This window comes from Pelodiscus sinensis, chromosome 20 (assembly GCF_052426305.1).
Source record: "Pelodiscus sinensis isolate ZL-2025 chromosome 20, ASM5242630v1, whole genome shotgun sequence".
Taxonomy (NCBI): Eukaryota; Metazoa; Chordata; order Testudines; family Trionychidae; genus Pelodiscus; species Pelodiscus sinensis.
The window spans coordinates 10,147,945-10,168,110 of NC_143071.1; the positions used below are offsets into that span (position 1 = coordinate 10,147,945).

Sequence of the window (20,166 nt, forward strand, 5' to 3'; positions counted from 1 at the left end):
CTAACTTATTGCCTACAAAATTACAAGGCTACATTGGGGTATGCAAAAGCACAAATCAGGCTACATGACCCCTCGACCTTTCAGGGAGAGATCTAGAAAAATTGCTCTCTCAGAGATGGAAGATGTGAAACATCATCTTCAGGAGCTGACTGCAAATGGCATCACTACCAAGTCCTATAGCCTCTATGCCTTACCCATTGTGGTAGTTTGTAAAAAGAATGGGAAAATTTGGATGTATATCAACTACCACTCCCTAAACAGTCATACTGTGGTTGACCAATACACAATGTCTTGATTAGAAGATGCCTTAGATTGTTTTCTGGGAAGCGAGTGGTTCTCAGTATTGGATCTTCGAAATGGATACGACCAGATCCCTTTGGGAGGAGAGGATAAGGAGAAGACAGCCTTCATCTGCCCATTGGGGTTTTATCAGTTTGAACGCATGCCTCAAGAGATCTCTGGGGCACCTACCACATTCCAGTGTCTTATGGAGAAAGTTGTGGGAGACATGAACTTTCTGCAAGTGTCAGTCTATTTGAATGATCTGATTGTATTTGGAAGTTGAAGGATCACAAAGAAAGACTTCTTAGAGTACTTGATAGGTTGGAGACCTATGGACTGAATCTTTCCATTAATAAGTGCCAATTCTGCCGAACATTAGTGATGTATGTTGGTCACGTTGTGTCCCAAGGAAGTGTGAGTACTGATCCAGATAAAATAGAAGCACTCACTATGTGGCCACACCCCAGCAATTACAGAGAGTTTAAGACCTTTCTTGGATTTAGTAGTTACTACCACAGGTTTGTGAAGAATTAAGCTACTTTTGTAAAGTCTCTGCATGATCTGACCAGGAGATACCCGTCCAGCAAGAACAAGTCTAAGATCAAGAGTAAGGGGAGGTCCCCAAGGTCTCCTGAGCTGAAACACTATGGTCCCTTAGAGTACTTTGGAGCATGATGGGACTCTAGAAAGGGCTTTTTGAGAGTTCATTCGTTGCCTAATTCATGCTCCAGTCTTAGTTTTTGCTTACTCGAGCAAGCCATTTCTCCTACAAACAGATGCCAGTTCGGAGGGCTTATGAGCGGTCTTATACCAAGAAGCGGAAGGCAAACATAAACCTGTGGCCTTTGCCAGCCGAGGGGTGTCTGACAGTGAAACTTGTTACCCCAGGTGTGAATTTCCCACATCACTGGGTGGGGGCTTGAACCAGTTCTGTGTTGGATGGATAGAGAAGAACCCCCAGATATTGAACCCATCCCTGGCTGCTGCTGGTGCTACTGGCAGAAGGGTTACATAAAAATAATTGAAAAGCTAAGATAAATATATGCTGGGCCTGATCCTAGTGAAATTAGTGGCAAATTTCCCATTGATATCAAGAGGTTTGGAATCAGATCCACCGTCTGCTATATGCTGGGCAAAGGGGTTGTGTGGCAAAACCGAAATGGGCAGTTGTTTGGCTGCACATCATATTTGAATCAACCCAGTAACCGAAATGCAGGTGAATCGTTCTGGTTATGGCCCATCTGTCAGACCTGTGGCAGGTTCTCCCCCACAGCAGTGTGCCAGTACTAAAGACAACGCGTAGAAATGTCAGGGCCTGAGGCAGAGCCCCACAGAACTGAAGGAGGGGAGTGAGCAAGGTAGAGGGCCCACGGGGATCAGCATGTGCTCAACGCAGAAAGTAGAAGTTGACCCCGATGTCCTGCAAGGCCCTGTGTTGCCGAGCGGCAGCCTCCTGCTACACTCTAAGCGCGGGCCTGCTGAGGGGCTGGCAAAAGTCAATTGGCTGAAACGATGTATGAATTCTGAGTTTCTTTTTTTTGTCACAGGAAACAGGGCAGCTGAAAAGACTGAACATTTATGGGCCAACATTCAGAAGTTCTCGTTTAACGTTTACGTAGTCCATACTCAGTCAAAGTGTCTTCACAGCCAAATTCAGGCAAAGCTCCATTTCAAAGAGATGACATTGCTGGTGGTTTATTTACAGGCCCGCTGACGGCGGGGAAGGGAACGTTGCCCTGGGGGCTGGTGATTGAAAAGGGCCTAGGGCTCCTGTTGGCCGCCAGAGCCCTGGGCCCTTTAAATTGCCACACAGCACGTTCTGGGAAGTGCTAAGGGCCAGCCCGGTAGGTGCACTGAGGGCTGGCTACTGCAGCCCCGCTCCTTCCAGGAGTGTGGAGCCGTTGCCCGCATCAGGGGCCTGGCAAGTCTGTCGGCATCCTTGCTTATTTAACTAGGCAAATACCAGAAGAAAGAGCAAACAGACGTATTAACCATCAGCAGTTCCCAGATGAGATGGACTGATCCATTGGCCATTAAAGTCATTCAGTCAGTCGCCACTGACTTTGATAGGCGTTGGGCTTTCATCGCTTTGCCTTCTGGCTCAGAAAGTGAGATGGGTTTGAAAGAATTGAAGTCAGAGTGTCTGTGGATGCCGTATCTTTTTCCACACCCCACTTGGCCACAAGTACAGTGGATCCTGGGGATGGAAGAAACTTCTTTTGATGTTCTCCTTGACCTCCTTTCTCAATTCTGGTCCAAGTAGGAAATGCCTCCCGGTCAGCTTTGTCTGACATCGTATCAGACATTCCAATATATAGAATGGAGACAATGGGGACTGTGGGAAAATACACAGTTGAATTACTCACCAGCGCAGGTCCAAAGGTGCCTATTCAACTGTGGTTCAGGTCAATTTAATTAAAACTGGAGATGGGCCCAAGACCCTCTGGTCTCCTGCTTCCTGGGTTCAAAATCACTTGTGTGGTTTTGGTTCTGAGCCAGACCAAGAACCACAAGGGTTCTCTCTTTTTTTTTTTCTTTCAGAACCATTTTGATGCTCCCCAAGGTAGTGGCGCTCTCAGGAGGTTGTTCGATCCTCTGAGAGGGCTTCCATTTTGTGCTGACGTGTCTTGAGGCTCAACTCACAACATTTTGGTGACTCAACCTGACTTCTAACCCTGGTTCATCCTCAAGCCAGATACTTTAGTCTGAACCTATAGCTGTTTTGACACACTCTAGTTGTGTTCTATTAGCCCACACATAATTTTGCTAAACTCTTTCCCCCTCTGCTGTTAAGAGGATGTACTGCCTTTGTCTCCTGGTGGGAAAAGCTGGTTGGTTTGTCCAGACTTTTGTACATCTGGGCTGCATTACTTGAAGGGGCTGGGAAAAATCTCCTTCCTTCCTATGTTTGCTATCAATAGCAATACGTTTATCAGTCTTTGTGCTCCATCTGGCATGTGGCCTCCTCCTCCTTTCCTCTACCTGGCTCTGGAGACCCTTTGCTGGAAACTGGCCAAGTGTTCAATGCTTTGTTATGAATGTATTTCAAGGGAACCAGGTTAAGGAGAATAATTACTATTGCTAACAAGCTAGCTTACACTTCCTGGTTATTAATTGCTATGGCTACTATGCTATTTCCTTTGCAAAATAGCTAGTTGGGAGCTTGCTAATGTTACGGATGCACCGTTACACAGATGAGTATTTCCTTCCTGTTCCCTGTTGCAAAATACCATACTTGTGTATGTTCTGCAAGGACTATAGCACAGCTTACACCTGAAAGCTATTGACTTGGGGAAAACAGTTCCCATTGACCCCAAGAGAAACAAAGGGGTTTTATATAAACAATGAAGCCTCTGAGAACCAGGCCTCTCCATTTTCATACTTCCTTGATTTTATCACATAGCGCTAATACTGTGCTCTTACTAATCAACCCTCCCAGTGCCACTAGAGTTTAACATACATCTGCCATCGCCAGGCCTGCTGACAGGGTGGAGTGGGGGCAAAAAGGCAATTGCTATGGGGCCCAGAGATCCAAAGGGACCCAGGGCTCCTGGCTGCTGCTACTTGGCCCTTTAAATCACCCCTGGAGCATCATGATGTGCACTCCAGGTGGCTCTGAGGGCATGGGGGGGCACATGGGGATTGCCCTCAGCCCCACCATTCTGGGAGCGAGAAGCCACCCCTGCCTTGCCCAGGGGCCTGTGGGAGCTCTTAGCTCCCTTGATCATCCCCATCATCAAGATGGAAAAAAACGGAGCCAGAGAGAGATTAAAACCTCCACTTCTAAAAGAGACTAGTGATTTAAAATCCGTCACCTAATTTGGAAGGGGCCTCACCTTCAAAAAGAGTGAAGCCTTTTTTTGATGAAATTAAGGACTTTGTAATGTCTCAATGTAGTTACCCAAAATCCCTAGTCACTTTTGAAAACTAAAGCCTAATTGATGTGATCAAGGCTGTGCGGTGAGTCAATGTCAGAATGAGGGTTGGAGCTCAGGAGTTCCTGGCTCAGAATAAAAGTGGATTGATTTAAAAATGGACTGATGTGCTGAGGGAATGTTATGAACACTACACAAGGAAAGCCCTTGTTACCCTACTTAGGAAATTCCGATTACACAAACTGGCCAGGGCTAGGAACATGTCATTATTTTCTTTTTAATGTTATCCTAATTTGTTTTAATAATGCTTTTATTCAGCACTTTCTTATAAAATCCACATATGCCACAGTTCAGAATGCCACAGGACAGATCTTTTACAGGCAGGAAGTAAGCCAAGTTGCTTTCAGTTCTGAAGAAACCTTGGGATGAACACGCAGCACAGAAAGGCCTCGACGGCTCTAGAATTCCTCTAATGAAATTTCCTACCCGTTGCTATTCCTGCTGCAGTTCCACCTCTTGTAGGAACTATGGCTACATCTAGACTGCATCCCTCTGTCGACAGAGGGATGCAAATGAAGCTGGGATTAAATATCCTGTGCTTCATTTGCATAAACATGACTGCCGCTTATTTCTAAATGGAGCTTTTTTCAAAAAAACGGCAGTCTAGATGCAGATCTGTCAAAAAAAATAAACCCTTTTCCAAAAGATTCTGTATTCTTCAAAAAACGAGGTTTACAGGATCTTTCGAAAAAGGGTAGTGTGAACATTCTACTGCTACTATTTCGAAATAGCTCCTCCCCCGGACCATTCAGAGTAATGACTCCTCAGTGCTTCCTGGGGCTCTACATGAAGGTAGCACATCCACGTTAGGGGAGCCTACCTCGGACTAATTCTGAGGCTTCCCTATAGTGTGGATGTGCTATTTTGAAATAGTTATTTTGGGTGTTATTCTGAAATAATTTACTCTGAAATAAGCGCATAGCGTAGACATAACCTAAGATGCCACAGGACTACTCATTGTGTTTAGAGTTACAGACTAATACAGCTACTCCTCTGAGATTTTTTTTAACTGGATTCCAGTATCTCTCCCTCCTGGCTGTGCTATAGTCCAAGATTAGAGTATAGGTCTGATACTAACCAAAAAAACCCAAGTTCCTAAAGAAACCTTGGGTATATATTTGAGATGCTCATATTTTAGTTTATTAAAAACATCCCCTTTTGTGTCCTGCATAATAACAATATAACAACAATAATGGATCAGATCCTTAAATCCTTACTCAGCTTTTATATAGTTTAGGTCAGCATAACTGGACATTTTTTTCATGGAAAAATTTACCTTTCCCTTCACCATTTAAAAAATGTTATTGGAAAATCTATAACCTTAAAGCTGAGAAGTATGTAGATTATCTATTAGTCACAAGCAGCTGTGTTATGCAATAAAGTGAATCCAACAGAAGAACTAAGTCCGTGCATTTAATATTTGTCTGCTACAGGTTGAACCTCTCTAATCTGAAACTCTCTCATCTGGAATCATCCGTCGTCCGGAATGATTTTAGTTAGCCCGATGTCCACTTTTCATGGATGTGGCCAAGTTTCCCATGATCCCATAATGTTTGGTTATAGCCACCAGTCCCGGCTCTCGGTGGTCTGTGCTGTATTTAGCTCTAATTTATCCCCAAATAACAGCCCAGTAAGCAGTGGAAGTGTTGGCAATGATGCTAGACAATATTGACCTCCCGTGGTCCAGAACATTCTCTTGTTTGTAACGGTCAAGTCTTGAGGGTACCAGACTAGAGAGGTTCAACCTGCAATATTATTTAGCAATATTCTGAAGTACTTACTTAATTTTTACTCTGTGTGTTTATAGCATAATTTCTTGTATGTATGTAGACAATGCTATGAGCCAGAAGTGTTTGTGTGTATATTATATGTACATATATGTATATAAAGGCCCTAAAATGTGGCTGTGCAAAATCCATAAAGCATACTTCATCCAACTCCAGCCATCAGAGACGTGTGCTGTTTTCCTGAGTTCTGCTTTGCCAGCTCCTTTTATTCCTATTTTGCCAAAACAGAATTAGAACAAAGCCTGAGTTGCTGTAATGGAATATTTTTTATTGGAAGTGGATTAATGGGCATAAAAAAACAGCCCCTCCCATGTTACTTTCCACATGTATGTTTGCAAATCTTAGGCCACATTAAAAGTTAACATGGTTAGGATATAACAGAGAGAGCTGGAGTTAATGAATCCATTTCTATTTTTTTATGAATACTGTTAAATAGTTCCTTTTTTCTTTTTCCCCAACTTCTCGCCCAAGTCAGTGCATGTTTATTTTAGCAGAAGTAACTTTTTCCATGGGCTCTGCTGACTATACAGTATAATATCCTCTCAGAATCTTTGACTCTGTTTGCAAAGACAGGGTCTGAATGTCCAAACCTCTGAATTCAAATCAATACTCAAACCTGCCACTTCTGCAAAGTGTAACATAGTTTAAGAAAAAGAAAACAGAGGCAGAAGAGAGCTAAGGAAAACCACATCCCACTCTCTTTGCTGTGCCCAATACTTCCACTTCACCTGTTTTTGTTCGCTTCTTCCGCTCTTGTTTTGGGACCATTTTCCATGTAATCCCTTATACTCCCGTGTTACCAGTTCTGACTGTTCAAAAGTCATGAATCAGGTCTATAAAAAATCATGAGATTTTAAGACTAACCACAAGATTTTTTGTTGCATTTGTAGCCTGATCTAAGATTGTTTAAATTCTAATTACCCACTGTAAGAAGTCCTGACTCGTATCTCATGCAATCACCCGTTTTATTGTGCCCTCCATCACCTTTACAACCCCCAACAGTACATGTCCCTTATGGATCCGTTTGACAATAACGCACAATGGACAATTGCACTGGCCTGGGCATCAATATTCGACTTCCGACGGTGGAGTAGGGGGACCTGGGCCCACCCTCTCTCCCGAGTCCTGGCCCAGGGCCCTAAAGAAGGGAGCCTGACTCCCTAACCTAGCAAACAGGTGAGATGCCTCTAAATGCATTTGCTCACGGGCTCCATGATCCCGCCCTGGGCCACTTCCTACCTCTACCGTCTGAGTCTCTCTCTCTTGGGGGAGGGAGGGACGATGTCCCCACACAACCCTGGCGCTCTCCTCCTCCTGTTTTCCCACCCTCTTTTACTTTTGGTGTCAGCACCTTTTATCCCCATCCCCGGCGTTTGATGGGGTGACATCATGCCGGCCCCTGCGCCCACTCTCCCCCCTCGCTCGTTCCCCACTGCTGGTTCGACGTCACATCGTCTCGGCGGGTGACGTCATCCCTCAGCACTGTGTTTGTGGCCGTTCTCTGGGCTTTCCCTCCAAGCACGGCCCCTCCTCCTTCGTTGAGTGGGGCCTCCAGATCCGGCCCCACCGCTTCCTGGTCATGGCAGGTGCTGGCTAGCCTCGGCTCCTGGGTCTCCCCCTGGCCCTGGGTAAGAGCAGGGTTGCTTCATCCCGCCACACCTGGGTTAACAGGTTCTCTGTCCCAGGATTAGGCCCAGTATTCAATTATACTATGATTGGGAACCCTGTTGTGCACAGTTACAGCACTCACAATATAGAAACTCTTGTATATTTACAATATTTATAGTTTGTGACTGTGCTAACCTTATTAATAAACACCTCAATTTCATAAGACAGGGAATGTACATTCATATATACTTACATCATTCCTTCTAGAACAATCTTAGGTGTTAGCCCATCATCTTTCTCATTGCCTTCACCTTCCCCATCATCACTGGGGCCATCCTTCTGGCCCTTCCAAGGACTACATCTCCTCCCTATCCTCCTGGGCCGGGGTCCTACTTTTATACCAAGTGACACTAATGATACCATGTTTAATGCATATTCAATAGGGGGTGTTTCTAATGCTGAAGTGTTCTTTTCCAATTGGACTATATATCATTGCTCTTAACTTATTATCACATGTCAATTCGTTGCCATGGGCCTTTGTGTTTATCTATCGCAACCTGTATCCTAATTGCTTAACCCAGCCTGAACCAATTATTTGAGACTTATATTTAATAATACATCTGCTGAGTCTGAGGGTCTTGTTCCTGTCATCCTGAACGGTCCAGATCTAAGTTTCCCTTTTTCAGGCCCGGGAAACCATACATAAGTTATGACCAGTATTTGGGTGAGACAGTGTCCCAACCATGGAAGTCTGCAAACCTTAGCTCCTGTTTATCTTGCAAACGGCCTGTTGCAGCATGGACAAAAGATAAAATATAATAACCCCATATTACTTGACCTGGACTGTGAGCTTATGTATGTTCTCTCATTCAAGTATAAGCCTGTCCTTTGATTGTAATGCAGACATGGCACGTATTGGAAAGTGCATTCAGAGGCTGTACCATCTTGTTATACTCTAGTGCAGGAGCCACTGCACTGTAAGGGAACCCGACTCACCACGCAGCCTAGGACTGAGCTGTACTGTACCCAGATGAGTTAATGGCAAAGCCCTCCCCCAAAGAGGTGAGTACTGCTGTGTTAGTATTAGCGGCATTCACAAACTTGGGCAGACATAAGGCTTAGTGTATTGCACTGAACCCAGACATCAGTCAAGCTAACACAAAGGGCCTACAGGAATGCTGAGAGCAGCTTCTTGAAGATTTCTTGTATTAGAATTTTTAACTATTACCAAATTAATCTAAATTAACACACACACATTATATTAGCATGATAGGAAAGTAACTTGATAGGCTACACATTCTGATTTTGGAGGCTTAAGGATTCACTTTTTCTCCAGAAACATGAAGATTTGCCCATTTGTATATAAAAGGAAAGTGGAGTGCTTGACTACACTATCTAGCGCTTTAAGAATAACTCATGGTAAAATCCCAGGACTTCTCAGCACTGTCATTTCTACCTGGACTTGTTGCACAGTTATTGTCTTCTGTACTTTTGGTATGAAATCTGGACTCTACTGAAATCAATGGCAAAACTTCCACTGACGTTAATAGAGTCAAGATGTTGCCCCTAGTGCACTCATATGTCTCTTCAAAACAGGGTTGTAAAAAAATGGCTTTGCATCTATTTTATAAAGGGAAAAAAATCCTAAAAACCTGTTGCAAAGAACCTAGTCTCTGGTTTATTTGTTCAGGCCGGATCCTGTGATGAGTTGTCCTTGGGCAAACCTCTGTGTCTGTGCAAAGCTGTACTGAAGTCGGTAAGTGTGTGTTGGGCCCCTGGGATCTGCCTGGGCAGAGCTCATTACGCAAGTAGAGCATTAAATTGTAAACTAGTTGGGGCAATTTACTACCATGAGCTATTTATCATATTTCCATTCACTTTCTGATAGATCTCGCACGGAGCAGCGATAACTGTAATAAGAAATCCTGTCCGTGTCCTCAGAGTGGTGCAATATGCTTGATTGCTCTGATTATGTAGCCGGAGTGTGATGAAATATCAAGACACCTATTTTTCATTGTGGCTGCCAGCTTTTTTTTGTTTTGTTTTGTATAGCCTTGTTTTATTGGAATCAGCTATCGGTAAATATTATTGGCCTGATTCAGTACTTTTTAATGTTGTATCATATTTGAACATAATGCAACATTTAAATGGAAACAAAATGTTCTGAACAATCCAAAACAAAAATTTTTTTGGAATTCTCTTGAAATGAAGACTTTCAAAATTTTTGGTTTGCATTCCAGTTTGTAACAAAATCAAATGTCAATCTCAAAGAGCTTCCCCAAACTGAATTTTCATCCTCTCCAACAAGCTTGACACTAAGTTCAACTCGTGGGCTTAATTCACTATTGCCCTGTACATTGTGCAAATGATTACACCAGTGCACTCTGGGGCAAAATGCTACAATCTACATGGTAGCATTTTCCACCCATTTTGCCTTCACTTTACACTCCGTTCCTCTGAAGTTCACACTTCCCCTAATTTTATTTCTGTACTTTAGGCTCAAAATGAAACTTGACAAAAATTATAAACTTCAACTTTCATTTCCATGTCTACAAACTGCAGATTTCAATTAAAAAAAATCACAAATCAATTCTTCAAAAGCAACAAGGAGTCCTATGGCACCTTAGACTAACAGATGTATTGGAGCATAAGCTTTCGTGGGCAAAGATCCACTTCATCTTTGCCCATGAAAGCTTATGCTCCAATACATCTGTTAGTCTATAAGGTGCCATAGGACTCCTTGTCGCTTTTGCAGATCCAGACTAACACGGCTACCCCTCTATTACTTGAAATCAATTTTTGTTCACTCTAACTTCACCCTTGTTCAAATCCCCAGATTCAAACAGCCTCAAACTTTTGGAAAATTTAGCTATGCTTCTGAAATTTGACCTATGAGCATCGTTGGCTCAGATTTTTAATTGGGAGACAAATCCCCAAATCTGACAACTTCTGGGTGGATTTGGGTTTTGAGTGTGTATATTTTAGTCAGCTTTAAACAAACAAGATAAAAACCAGCAGTATACATTTATTTTAAATGCTTGATGGCAGCATATTGAAACCCCTGCATTGGGATCACATTGATCTAGGGACTATACAATTGTATCTGCTTAAATTAATTTAACTTGCCATGGTATCTACAGTGCAGCCAATGAATCACAATAGAAATTCCAGTCCCATAGAGAATGCAGCAAAACAACTTTTGTGGGGCAAATGCTCAGATCTAAATCCATTCTGAGGGTATTTCTACACAGCCGCGTTATTTTGGAATCACTGACATGATTCCAAAAGAACAGAGCACGCCTACACTACAAGCTGTTATTTCGAAATAATATCGAACTGGGGGATTTCTTACTCCGACTCATGGTAAGCCTCATTTCATGGGGAGTAAGGGAAGTCAAAGGAAGAGTGTTCTTCCTTCGACTTTCTGCTGTGTAGCCGAATTGAGCTATATCAACTTAAGCTACACAGTTGACGTAGCTGAAGTTGTGCAGCTTAATTCAACTTTAGCTCTGCTGAGTTAGACGTATACCCTGAAGGTGTCACATAAAAAGTCATATGTGCAGGGGCAGATGACGATTTTGCGGGGCCCAGGGCAGCACAATTTCGTGGGGCCCCCCCCTTTGACACGGCACATGCGCGGTGGCGCCACGGCGCATACGTGGGGCTTCTTGAAGTGCTGCTGCCCTACTCGCCCTGCCCTATATCCGCCCCTGCATATGTGGGTCCTGCAGCTCAGCAGGCTTGGGATGAAAGTTTCCATCCCTGCTTTACCCAGCTCAGCATAGCCTGGGACTCTGCAAGTACAAACAGCAGCTGGGCTTTATCAGCTCTAACCCATGACTTGAGCTGGGAAACTACTAAGCGGTAAACAAATTTGACCTCAGTCTCAGCTCATAAGAGTGATAAGAATGGCGTTGAAAGTAAACAACTGCAGGGCTATGTCTACACTGGCAGCTTCTTGCACAAGAACTGTTTTGCGGAAGAGTTCTTGTGCAAAAAGTCTTCCACAAGAGCACATCTACACTGGCATGGGTTTTTGTGCAAGAGACGTGCTTTTGCGCAAGAGCATCTATGGCAGTGTGGACGCTCTCTTGCGCAAGGAACCTGTGATTTTAGCCATAGGGGTTTCTTGCATAAGAAAGTCATGTTGCCTGTCTACACTGCCCTCTTGTGGAAGAGCTCTTGCGCAAGAAGGCTTATTTCTTGTGGGGAGAGGAATAACTCTTCTGGAAGAAGCCCTGTTTTACAACGCTATACTGTAAATTTACTTGCGCAAGAACGCTTGGGCAGTGTAGACAGCAGGCAAGTTTTTGCGCAAGAAGCTGCCAGTGTAGACATAGCCCTGTAATATAACTAGTGTAGGGAGTCCCGTGTCCGCTGAGTCTCACCAGGGACCTAGACTTTGATGGGAGTCTTGGAGCCCACCAGCTAGAGCCACCTCCACCTGATGCAAGGTGATTGGAATGGGACTCCCCGTAGACTGAAGGGGCATAAGCATTTCCAAATGCCTGTTGCTCACTTTTATGCATTGCTCTGCCTACGCTTATTGGCATATTACTTTGCAGTAGCTGTGTAACCATCTGGCAGTATTAAGCCTGCCATAGTAGTGACGTAGTGAGATTAATAAATGCAACTATCCCTCATCGACTCTGTCATGAAGTGAATCTACAAACCTGTTGGGCTCTGGCCCTGTGTGTTGACAGAAGGATTTTCAGTACTAAGCAGAATTTATTGAGAATCCAGTGAGATCAAATAGGAAATGAAATTCTGATTTTAAACTGGTAAGCATGATTTAAAAACATAGGCATGAGCAGGCGTCTCAGGATAAATGTCACTGGGACTACTTGTTTTTTTCATACACCTTAAGAAACTAAACAAAGCAAATGTGTTCAGTGGGTTCCTCAGGAAAAGACCAGTCACTTCCTGTGCAATAATCTGCCTGTTAGCAGCAGATAGATTCTCATTGTTTGCCATTTCCACTTTCCAGTAATGGGAATGATTACTTGACCAACACAAGCCATTTTCTGCTGAAGTTTTGGAAAAACCTACGGCTTTTCATAGCAAAGCTGCGTTAGTGGTTTCTCTCTAAGAATCAAAATTTCTGTGGAGTTTTAGGGCTGCGCGGCATAACTACCAGAGTGGGTGGTCATTTTCTTCGGTAATTAGGTAACTGCTCTCCAATGACAAGATGTATCTCGCTGTGCTGGTGATTCTCTTATACTGTAAGTTCATTGTTTAAATATTGGCATGTTTAATGTTGTCCTCATATATATGTTTTGATTAGCTGGAAACAAACATTTTTCAGAATTCTCTGCCATGAAGAATTTCCATATTTTGCATTTTGTCCTTAAGCTCAGTCTTTAAGCTTTGAATATAACATTTCCTCTCATCTTTCCAGGTCCAAGTCTAAAAGCTCAAGACATTGGTGAGTTGTGACCCTTTCTTCTAAAATTCTGGATATGTCAAAGATTTTGTTCTGTTCTGTTTTCAGTTACTGTAGTAGAGATCTACAGTAGTTACTCTGGATGTGCACGGGTTTAACTCAGAGCAGAATTTGACCCATGTAAAATGATTTAACGTGAAGTCTTTTTGTTTGTTTGTTTATAAAATGGCTCAAAAAAGGGGAAAAAAAGAGTTTGGATTGCCAGTTAGAAACAGAATCACACCCAGAAATCTTAGGGTAAAATTTTGACTCCACTGAAGTCAATGGGGGCTTTGTGGGAGTATTTATCAAACAATATTCCATATTTCAATTATAAATGTTCAGTGTTTGTTATCTAACAGTATTAGTTATGTACAATATACAAAGTTTTCAAATACTTTCATAAGTGACAAGGAGTTCTGTAGCACCTTATAGACTAACAGATGTATTGGAGCATCTAACAAAGTGGGTCTTTGCCCACGAAAGCTTATGCTCCAATACATCCGTTGGTCTATAAGGTGCTACAGGACTCCTTGTCGCTTTTGCAGATCCAGACTAACATGGCTACTACCCCTCTGATAAATATCTTTATGTAGCCTTTAATCCGCACTGCACACTGTTTCAATCAGCAACCTGCTGCCAATATTTTTTCTTTCAGACCCGCCATTCACCCTTTCCCTGCAGTAAATCTCATTTGACAGGGTTCACAAAAGAAGGGAAGGAATGGGGAATCTCGTTCCTAGGGCTGTCATATTTTAACAAAGCTGCTGTCTTGTCCCCATAATGCGGGAGGGAGGAGAGACCATTTGGTAGAGATAAATTAAGGGCACTTGCTGGATGTATTTGCTCTTTGAACTTCAAAATATCCAGAGAGCACTGAAAGTTCAGCATGTGTCCTCTTGAAACTGGGTGAAGTAAGTTATAATTTTCTGTGTTATCCTCCTCTTTTCCCCCAATCTCCTTCCCTTATGCTGGGAAATGCCTGGTCCATGATATCACCCAGTCCAGTTGAATCCAAAACAGAATTGTTCAGATTTTCATGAGTGCCAGGAAAATGTTTTTTTTCTGGCTAGGAGAATTTACAAATAAACAAGAATAGAGCAGCTCCACCAGAGGCAGGGAAACCATCCCACTCCTTTCACTATGGTGGCTGAATGTGAGCAAGGGTTCCCATGAGCTTCATCTAACTAATCGGTAATTTAAATTCCAAGCGAACTGGGCATAGCCACCAGTCACAAGTGTTAGGGTGAGCAAAAGCAAACAAAGCCCATAAACTTATTTTCCTTGACTTGTTTATAGCTACATGAATAAGACTTACAGCGAATTATATATCATGTTTGAGATGATAAAGGAATAAACACTTTTTTATTAAACAAATACTTGGATGACCTTAAAAAGCCTGCTAGGATATTACTTTGCCATCTGTTGGAAAATTGTAACGATAATCCAGTGGGTCTGGAGGGAATTCTTATTCAGTGGTGAGAGTATATTTATTAATAGCAAAGATATTTACAGGGTCAGATTCTACTTTTCTTGTTCACCTTTCCTTTTAATGGGGACTTCTGCTTAAAAAAATCATACCCAATGGTCCAAAGGGGTTAGAATGAGATAGGGGCCTTGATTCAGCAAAGTACATAAGCATGGGCTTAACCTGCAATCTCTTGAAATACATGCTCAAGCGCTGTTGAAGTCAGAATGGGTGAGAGTCCATCTTGATGTAATCCCAGTGAAGTCAGTAGAGTTACACCAAGGATGAAATTGGCCCACTGCCTGCAGGTATTATGTAGATTTCCCTGATTAATTGTAATTCTGACAATTGTCTCCTTGCTGCAATATTCTGGACCTCAATGGTTCCTACTCAGAGGTGTGCGTACAGCGATGGGGGATTTGGCTAGGCAAGGATTTCAGGGTCAGACCTGCAACGTGCACAGTTTTAAAAGAAGTGTTTACTAGAACATTTTTGTCACACTGGAGTGCATTAGAGTTTAACAAAATAGCAGACCTAGTGTAAAACAGCTGACGAGCTGTGCAAAGTTTGCCTGATGGAGGTTGGTGGAACGGGGAAGCTGATTGAACTTGCAATCATGAGCTTGTCTCTCCTACTTGGGCCACCAGAAAACTGGGAGATTATGTAATAAACTGTAATTATTTCCACTGGGGAAAAAAATGAAAAAGGAAAAAAAAATGGGAGAAAACGATCTTTGCAATTATGGGTTTGAACTGATTTTTTGCTTTTCACCGAGTGAGACCTATATTTAAATAATGTGAGTGTTGTGACCTCAGCTAACAAAACGCCGGAAATGTGACACTTGACTGTGCTGCTGCTTTACCTGGTATGTGATAAAAGATGCAGTGATTGGAGACACAACTGAAGTGTTGGCCATATTTTTCTGTCCTGCTGTTTGAGGCTGGCTTTTCAGGAAAGGGAAAATAAATAAAGCCTGATCTCCCAACTTCTGCTCCTGTGAGTAGTCCTTACCCTATAGGAGTGGTCCCACTAATTTCAGTGAGATGATTTTCATAGGTAAGGACAAGCAGTGAGAGTAAAGCTATAGAACCAGGCCCATAATTAGAGCTAGCTAAATGCAGAGTTTTATTTCTGTGTGTGTACTGTGGTTTAGGATTTTTTAACATAAATGCTGGATTCAGTATAAATTTTGAGGAAGCTTTTTCAGGCTCAAAAGCTTTGCATTTTGGGGAGATTGTGTGAAATTTGATACTTTTACTTTGTTCTCTCAGATGACGGTTATTCAGGGCTCCCATTCTGCAAACATGTCTGCATTGAGTAACCTTACACATCTGAGCTGGCCAATTGAACTCAATGGGACTTCTCAAATGAGGTCAATCCAGCTACCTTATGAAAAGTCCATACCTCAAGTGACATAGTTAAGCCAACCTAATCCCAGGTGTAGACAACATTAGGTTGATGGAAGAATTCTTCCATTGACGTGGCTACCAACTCTTGGGGATGTGGATTAACTACAGCAACAGGAGACCCTGGTCGTAGGAATAGGCTCCAGAATCCCTCTCATTGCTGTTGTGTTTCCATGCTGAAGTGTAACAGTGGCGTAGCTCTCAAGTGCTGCAGCATTTCTAATGAAGATTCAGCCTTAGGCATATGTAAATGCATCATCCGTGTTGTTCAAATTGTCCTGAGCTGTTGAACTTCTGTCTAAACACTGGACTCTACTTACCAAAGTTGGGAGAACTTATGGTTCTTATACAGAGATCTCAGCTTTGTTCCTGCATGTTTTGCTCCTACATATTCATGTAAAATAAGATTTTCTGAGTGACACAACTTTATGCTGTGAGATAGAGGGCCCTTGAATAAATCCTAGGATTTCTGCCACATTACTCGAGCAATCAATTTGCTCCAAGGCCTACAGGGTTAGATAGAGCAGCACATTGGACTGCTCTGCAATTTTCCATTTGCCCAGATAAGTAAAATGGCTGGCTTTTCCTTTGTTGCTGGGATTCTCTTGCTATCGGACTTGGAAACAATGAATCATGACAGATAAGCGGACCAGAACAAGTCAGCTGCAGACACATTTAGCTACCTCTGTCCTCCCTGTTCTAGTACATGCTTTTCTCATCACACCACAGAGAATGGAATTTCATTAAAGATGGGTCAAGCAAACTGGGTTTTCCTTTTGCAAAACCTCATTTGCTGGGGGTTTTGTTCTGCCAATCCCAATCCAGAGATGATGTTTGTAACCAATTTCCAGTCCATCCAAGACCCTCCAGTTCAAGTGTGTGTGTGTGTGTGTGTGTGTGTGTGTGTGTGTGTGTGTTTTTGAAGGGATGTACAAATGTGATTAAAAATGTCTAGTTTATCCCAATATCTAAAATTCAGTGACCTCAGGGAAGATTTTCCCATGGTCAAGTTCCTAGCAGTCTCTGGAAATTGGAGATGAGCCTAGGAAGGCTACCATGAGCTTCAGGAGGAAACAGCTGCTTTCTGGGGTGAAGAATTCCCTCTTCTCTTATCTTCCCCTCTTTTGCCTCTTCGAGGGAGTGGCATTTTAAGATAACACTATGGGGGGGGGGGGAAATACAGGTGTTAAATACAGACGTTGGTTGCCATCAGCCTCTTCCTGCTCTTGTTTGAAATCAATAGTGAAATGTCCATGTAGCTCAACAGGGCGGACTAGTCTCTGAAGTATTTCATACAAACCCCTTACGGACCATGCCCCTAGCTTCTTAAGCAGCCACATTTCTTCTCCTGCTATTTCTTTTTCTCACTTCTTTTCTCTTCTCTCCTGTCTCTGCTTAGCACTTCCTACAGACTTCACGTTTGTTCTCCATCTGAGGTAAATTCATTCTAGAGCTGAGTGCCAGCACAAGTTTATGCATCATTTAAGTAGGACTTAAAGTGGGGGAGGGGAGTATCAAGAACTGCCCCACAAGCTGGATCCACCCTGCCAAGCCTTCGTATCCGGCCCACAGCCTGCCTTGCCAGGCCCCTCATATAGGCCACCTGCCTGAGAGACCTGCTGGACTGCTGGCCAGGAGCTACCCTGGTAAATGCCTCCTGGCTGGAGCTTACATCTGGCACTTCATTCCCTCCCACATCCCAACTCTCTGCCCCATGTCACCACCCAAACTCTGTACCTCCCCTTCATCAGGTCATAACTGCCTCCCAGACTCTGCACCTACTTCTAAACTCCTCCCCCAGGCCAGAATCCTCTCCTGCGCCCAAACCCCCTCCCTGACCCTGCACCCCACTCCCGTGCTCCAGGTCACAACCCCCTCCTTCACTCCAACTCCCTCTCAGACCCAGTCCCCTACCCCAAGCTTCCTTCTGTACCCAACATTGTTCCAGACCCTGCATCCTCTCCATAGAAATGTGCAGCCTTTGACCACTTACCAATATCTTGAAGTGGCCCCCAATCAAAAATTATTGCCCACCCTCTGACTTCAAGTGTGTATAGTGTGTGATGACTCTTTGCACATTAATCTCACCCAGTCTGGTCATCTTTAACTATAACTGAAGCAAAAGAGCATTCTCTTTAGTTATACATTATGAGACTCTCTGGCAAGCTAACTGCTCCTCAGTTGAAAGGGAATTTCAAGCAGTCCCACCCAATGGCTATGTTAGAACGCTGAATTAACTCAGAGGATTCAGTTGACGGCCCAGCATGGATTGTATTTAGGCCACATGACTTTTCAGACGGTAGTGACAACAGCTGTGAGAGAGAGCTGGTGCCAGAATGGTTCCTAGGTTTTTCTTCTGACCAGTGTGGACAAGGACTTCATTTTTTTCCTGAGTGGCATGTTAAAGTGAGGGCTTTGCAAAATAATCACAGAAACAGGCAAAACTGCTCAAAATTGCTTTTCCCCTTCCCTGTTCTCCATTTCTTCTTGTAATTAAAAAAAAAAAACCTACTTCATTGTACAGATGTGTTGCTTGAAAATGAAAATTTTTTCTAGATGGAAGGGGAACCTTGAGCTCAGGGCCGGATTAAGGGGGGCGGGGGCTAGCTGGGAAGCTGCCTGGGGAGCCAACCTATGTGGGGCGCCTGATGGCAGCTGTAAGGGACGTCACGTGCCCAATTGCAGCTGTAAGGTGCACCGCGTGCCGGGGGGCGGGGCGCGCATGTGCAGTGCACCCGGGGCGGAGCCGTGCATGCATTGTGCGCCCGCTGTCCGGGGGACAAGAATGGCTCAAGCCAATCCTGCTTGAGCTTTAATCACAAAAATCCTTAAACAATGGATGTGAGAGGTGGGCTAAGACAGTAGTGGTAACACAGTGTAATGACATATATCCTAAAAGCCTGGTAGACGTCCAAAAGTTTCAAATGACCAGGTTTCAGATAAACAGAAGTGCTATTAAATAAAATAGGGCTAATGGGGGAAACTGCTGTGAATTCAGATGAGGATTTTTGAAAAAGGGGAATTCAGATAACTGGAATTGTATTTGTTTTGGGGTAGCACTGACACATCTGATTGGGGATCCATTGTGCAAGGCATTATACAAACATAGACACTGATTCTGCAATCACAAGCACTTGAATGGATCTTTTCACCTGCTTGGAGCCCCATACATTTCAGTGGGAGACTGCCTGTGTGGTTCCAGTTGCAGACTCAAGGCCGGAAAGTATTGGGAGACCAGAAGTACCATTTTTAAAGGGACAACCTTTTATTTAAGCCCCTCTGCAGGTGTCCCGACTTTTTCTTAAAAACAGGCAAATTGTCCCATATTTTCTATCTTCCCCCCATTACTACTGGTGGGTCCTGCTGCTAGCCAGATCCCCGCTTGCCAGCTGCTGGCCTATCAGTGATGAGTGAGGGGGTTCAGTGCCCCACGATGGTTTTGGGGTGTGCAAAGCTGGTGGTGGGGCAAAGCAGTTCATGGGGTCAACTGCTCCCCCTACTGGTCCATCAGCACAGTCCCTACTGCATGCCAGCTCTTGGCCAGCAGGGTCCCGCCCCATCCCGTTTCCGGGCGGCACTGACTGTGCACTGCGAGCAGTGGTGGCTGGTGAGTGTGAACAGGTTCCAGATGGCAGCCAATTACTTATTGCTTCTGCTGACCGCGCATTGATTCTTTACATGCTCCTGCTCTTGCTGCCCCTCTCTGCTTTGCTCCTTTTTGCCTCCCAGGCCCACTGCTTCTCCATACCCCTTTCCGGTGACTCTGTGTCCCTTCCCCCATGTTTTGCCTTGGGAAGAAGAGGCTCCAGGTACCAGGAGAGGTGAGTCTACCCTGGGGACCCAGTCAGGCAAGGAGGGTGGAGAGCGTCAGCCAGGGAGAGTCCGGATGGTCGGTCACCTGCCTATGTGAGAGAGGTGTACGGGAGTGTGTGTGTGTGTGTGTGTATGTATATCTCCTCCTGTGAACTCTAAAGCCTTAAAGACAAGAAAGTAACTACAAAGGATTCCAGTTATTCAGTATTTATGCCTCACAGGGGCTCAGTCAATCTTATAATTTGAATGTTTGTACAGCACAATTTTGATTGATTGCTATAGAACTCACCTGACTACAAGTAATTTTACCAAGTATCCTGTACTCAACTGAAGGAAATATGGTCCCCCCCAATAAAGTAGGACAGTGCTTATTTCATAGAGTTCTCAGCCTTTAGCAATTGTAATGAGCATTACATAGCAACATCAGAGAACAAACAGGACTTTG

The 20,166-nt window shown here is 43.8% G+C and overlaps 2 protein-coding genes across 13 annotated transcripts in view; one reads left to right on the plus strand and one right to left on the minus strand.

Annotated features, from left to right (window-relative positions):
* MILR1 (mast cell immunoglobulin like receptor 1) overlaps positions 1–20,166 on the minus strand; it is a 162,449-nt gene that overhangs the window by 33,270 nt on the left and 109,013 nt on the right. The window lies entirely within an intron of this gene.
* Positions 12,506–20,166, plus strand: part of PECAM1 (platelet and endothelial cell adhesion molecule 1) — a 74,213-nt gene continuing 66,552 nt past the window's right edge. For 6 of the 12 annotated variants that reach the window (XM_075903895.2, XM_075903897.2, XM_075903899.2 and 3 more), the window contains exons 1-2: positions 12,506–12,834; positions 13,011–13,037. In XM_075903895.2, coding sequence (XP_075760010.2) covers positions 12,801–12,834; positions 13,011–13,037 — 61 coding nt within the window. In that variant the 5' untranslated portion in view covers positions 12,506–12,800. The remainder of the gene's footprint in view (positions 12,835–13,010; positions 13,038–20,166) is intronic. The other 6 variants (XM_075903904.2, XM_075903905.2, XM_075903909.2 and 3 more) reach the window with 1 other exon arrangement.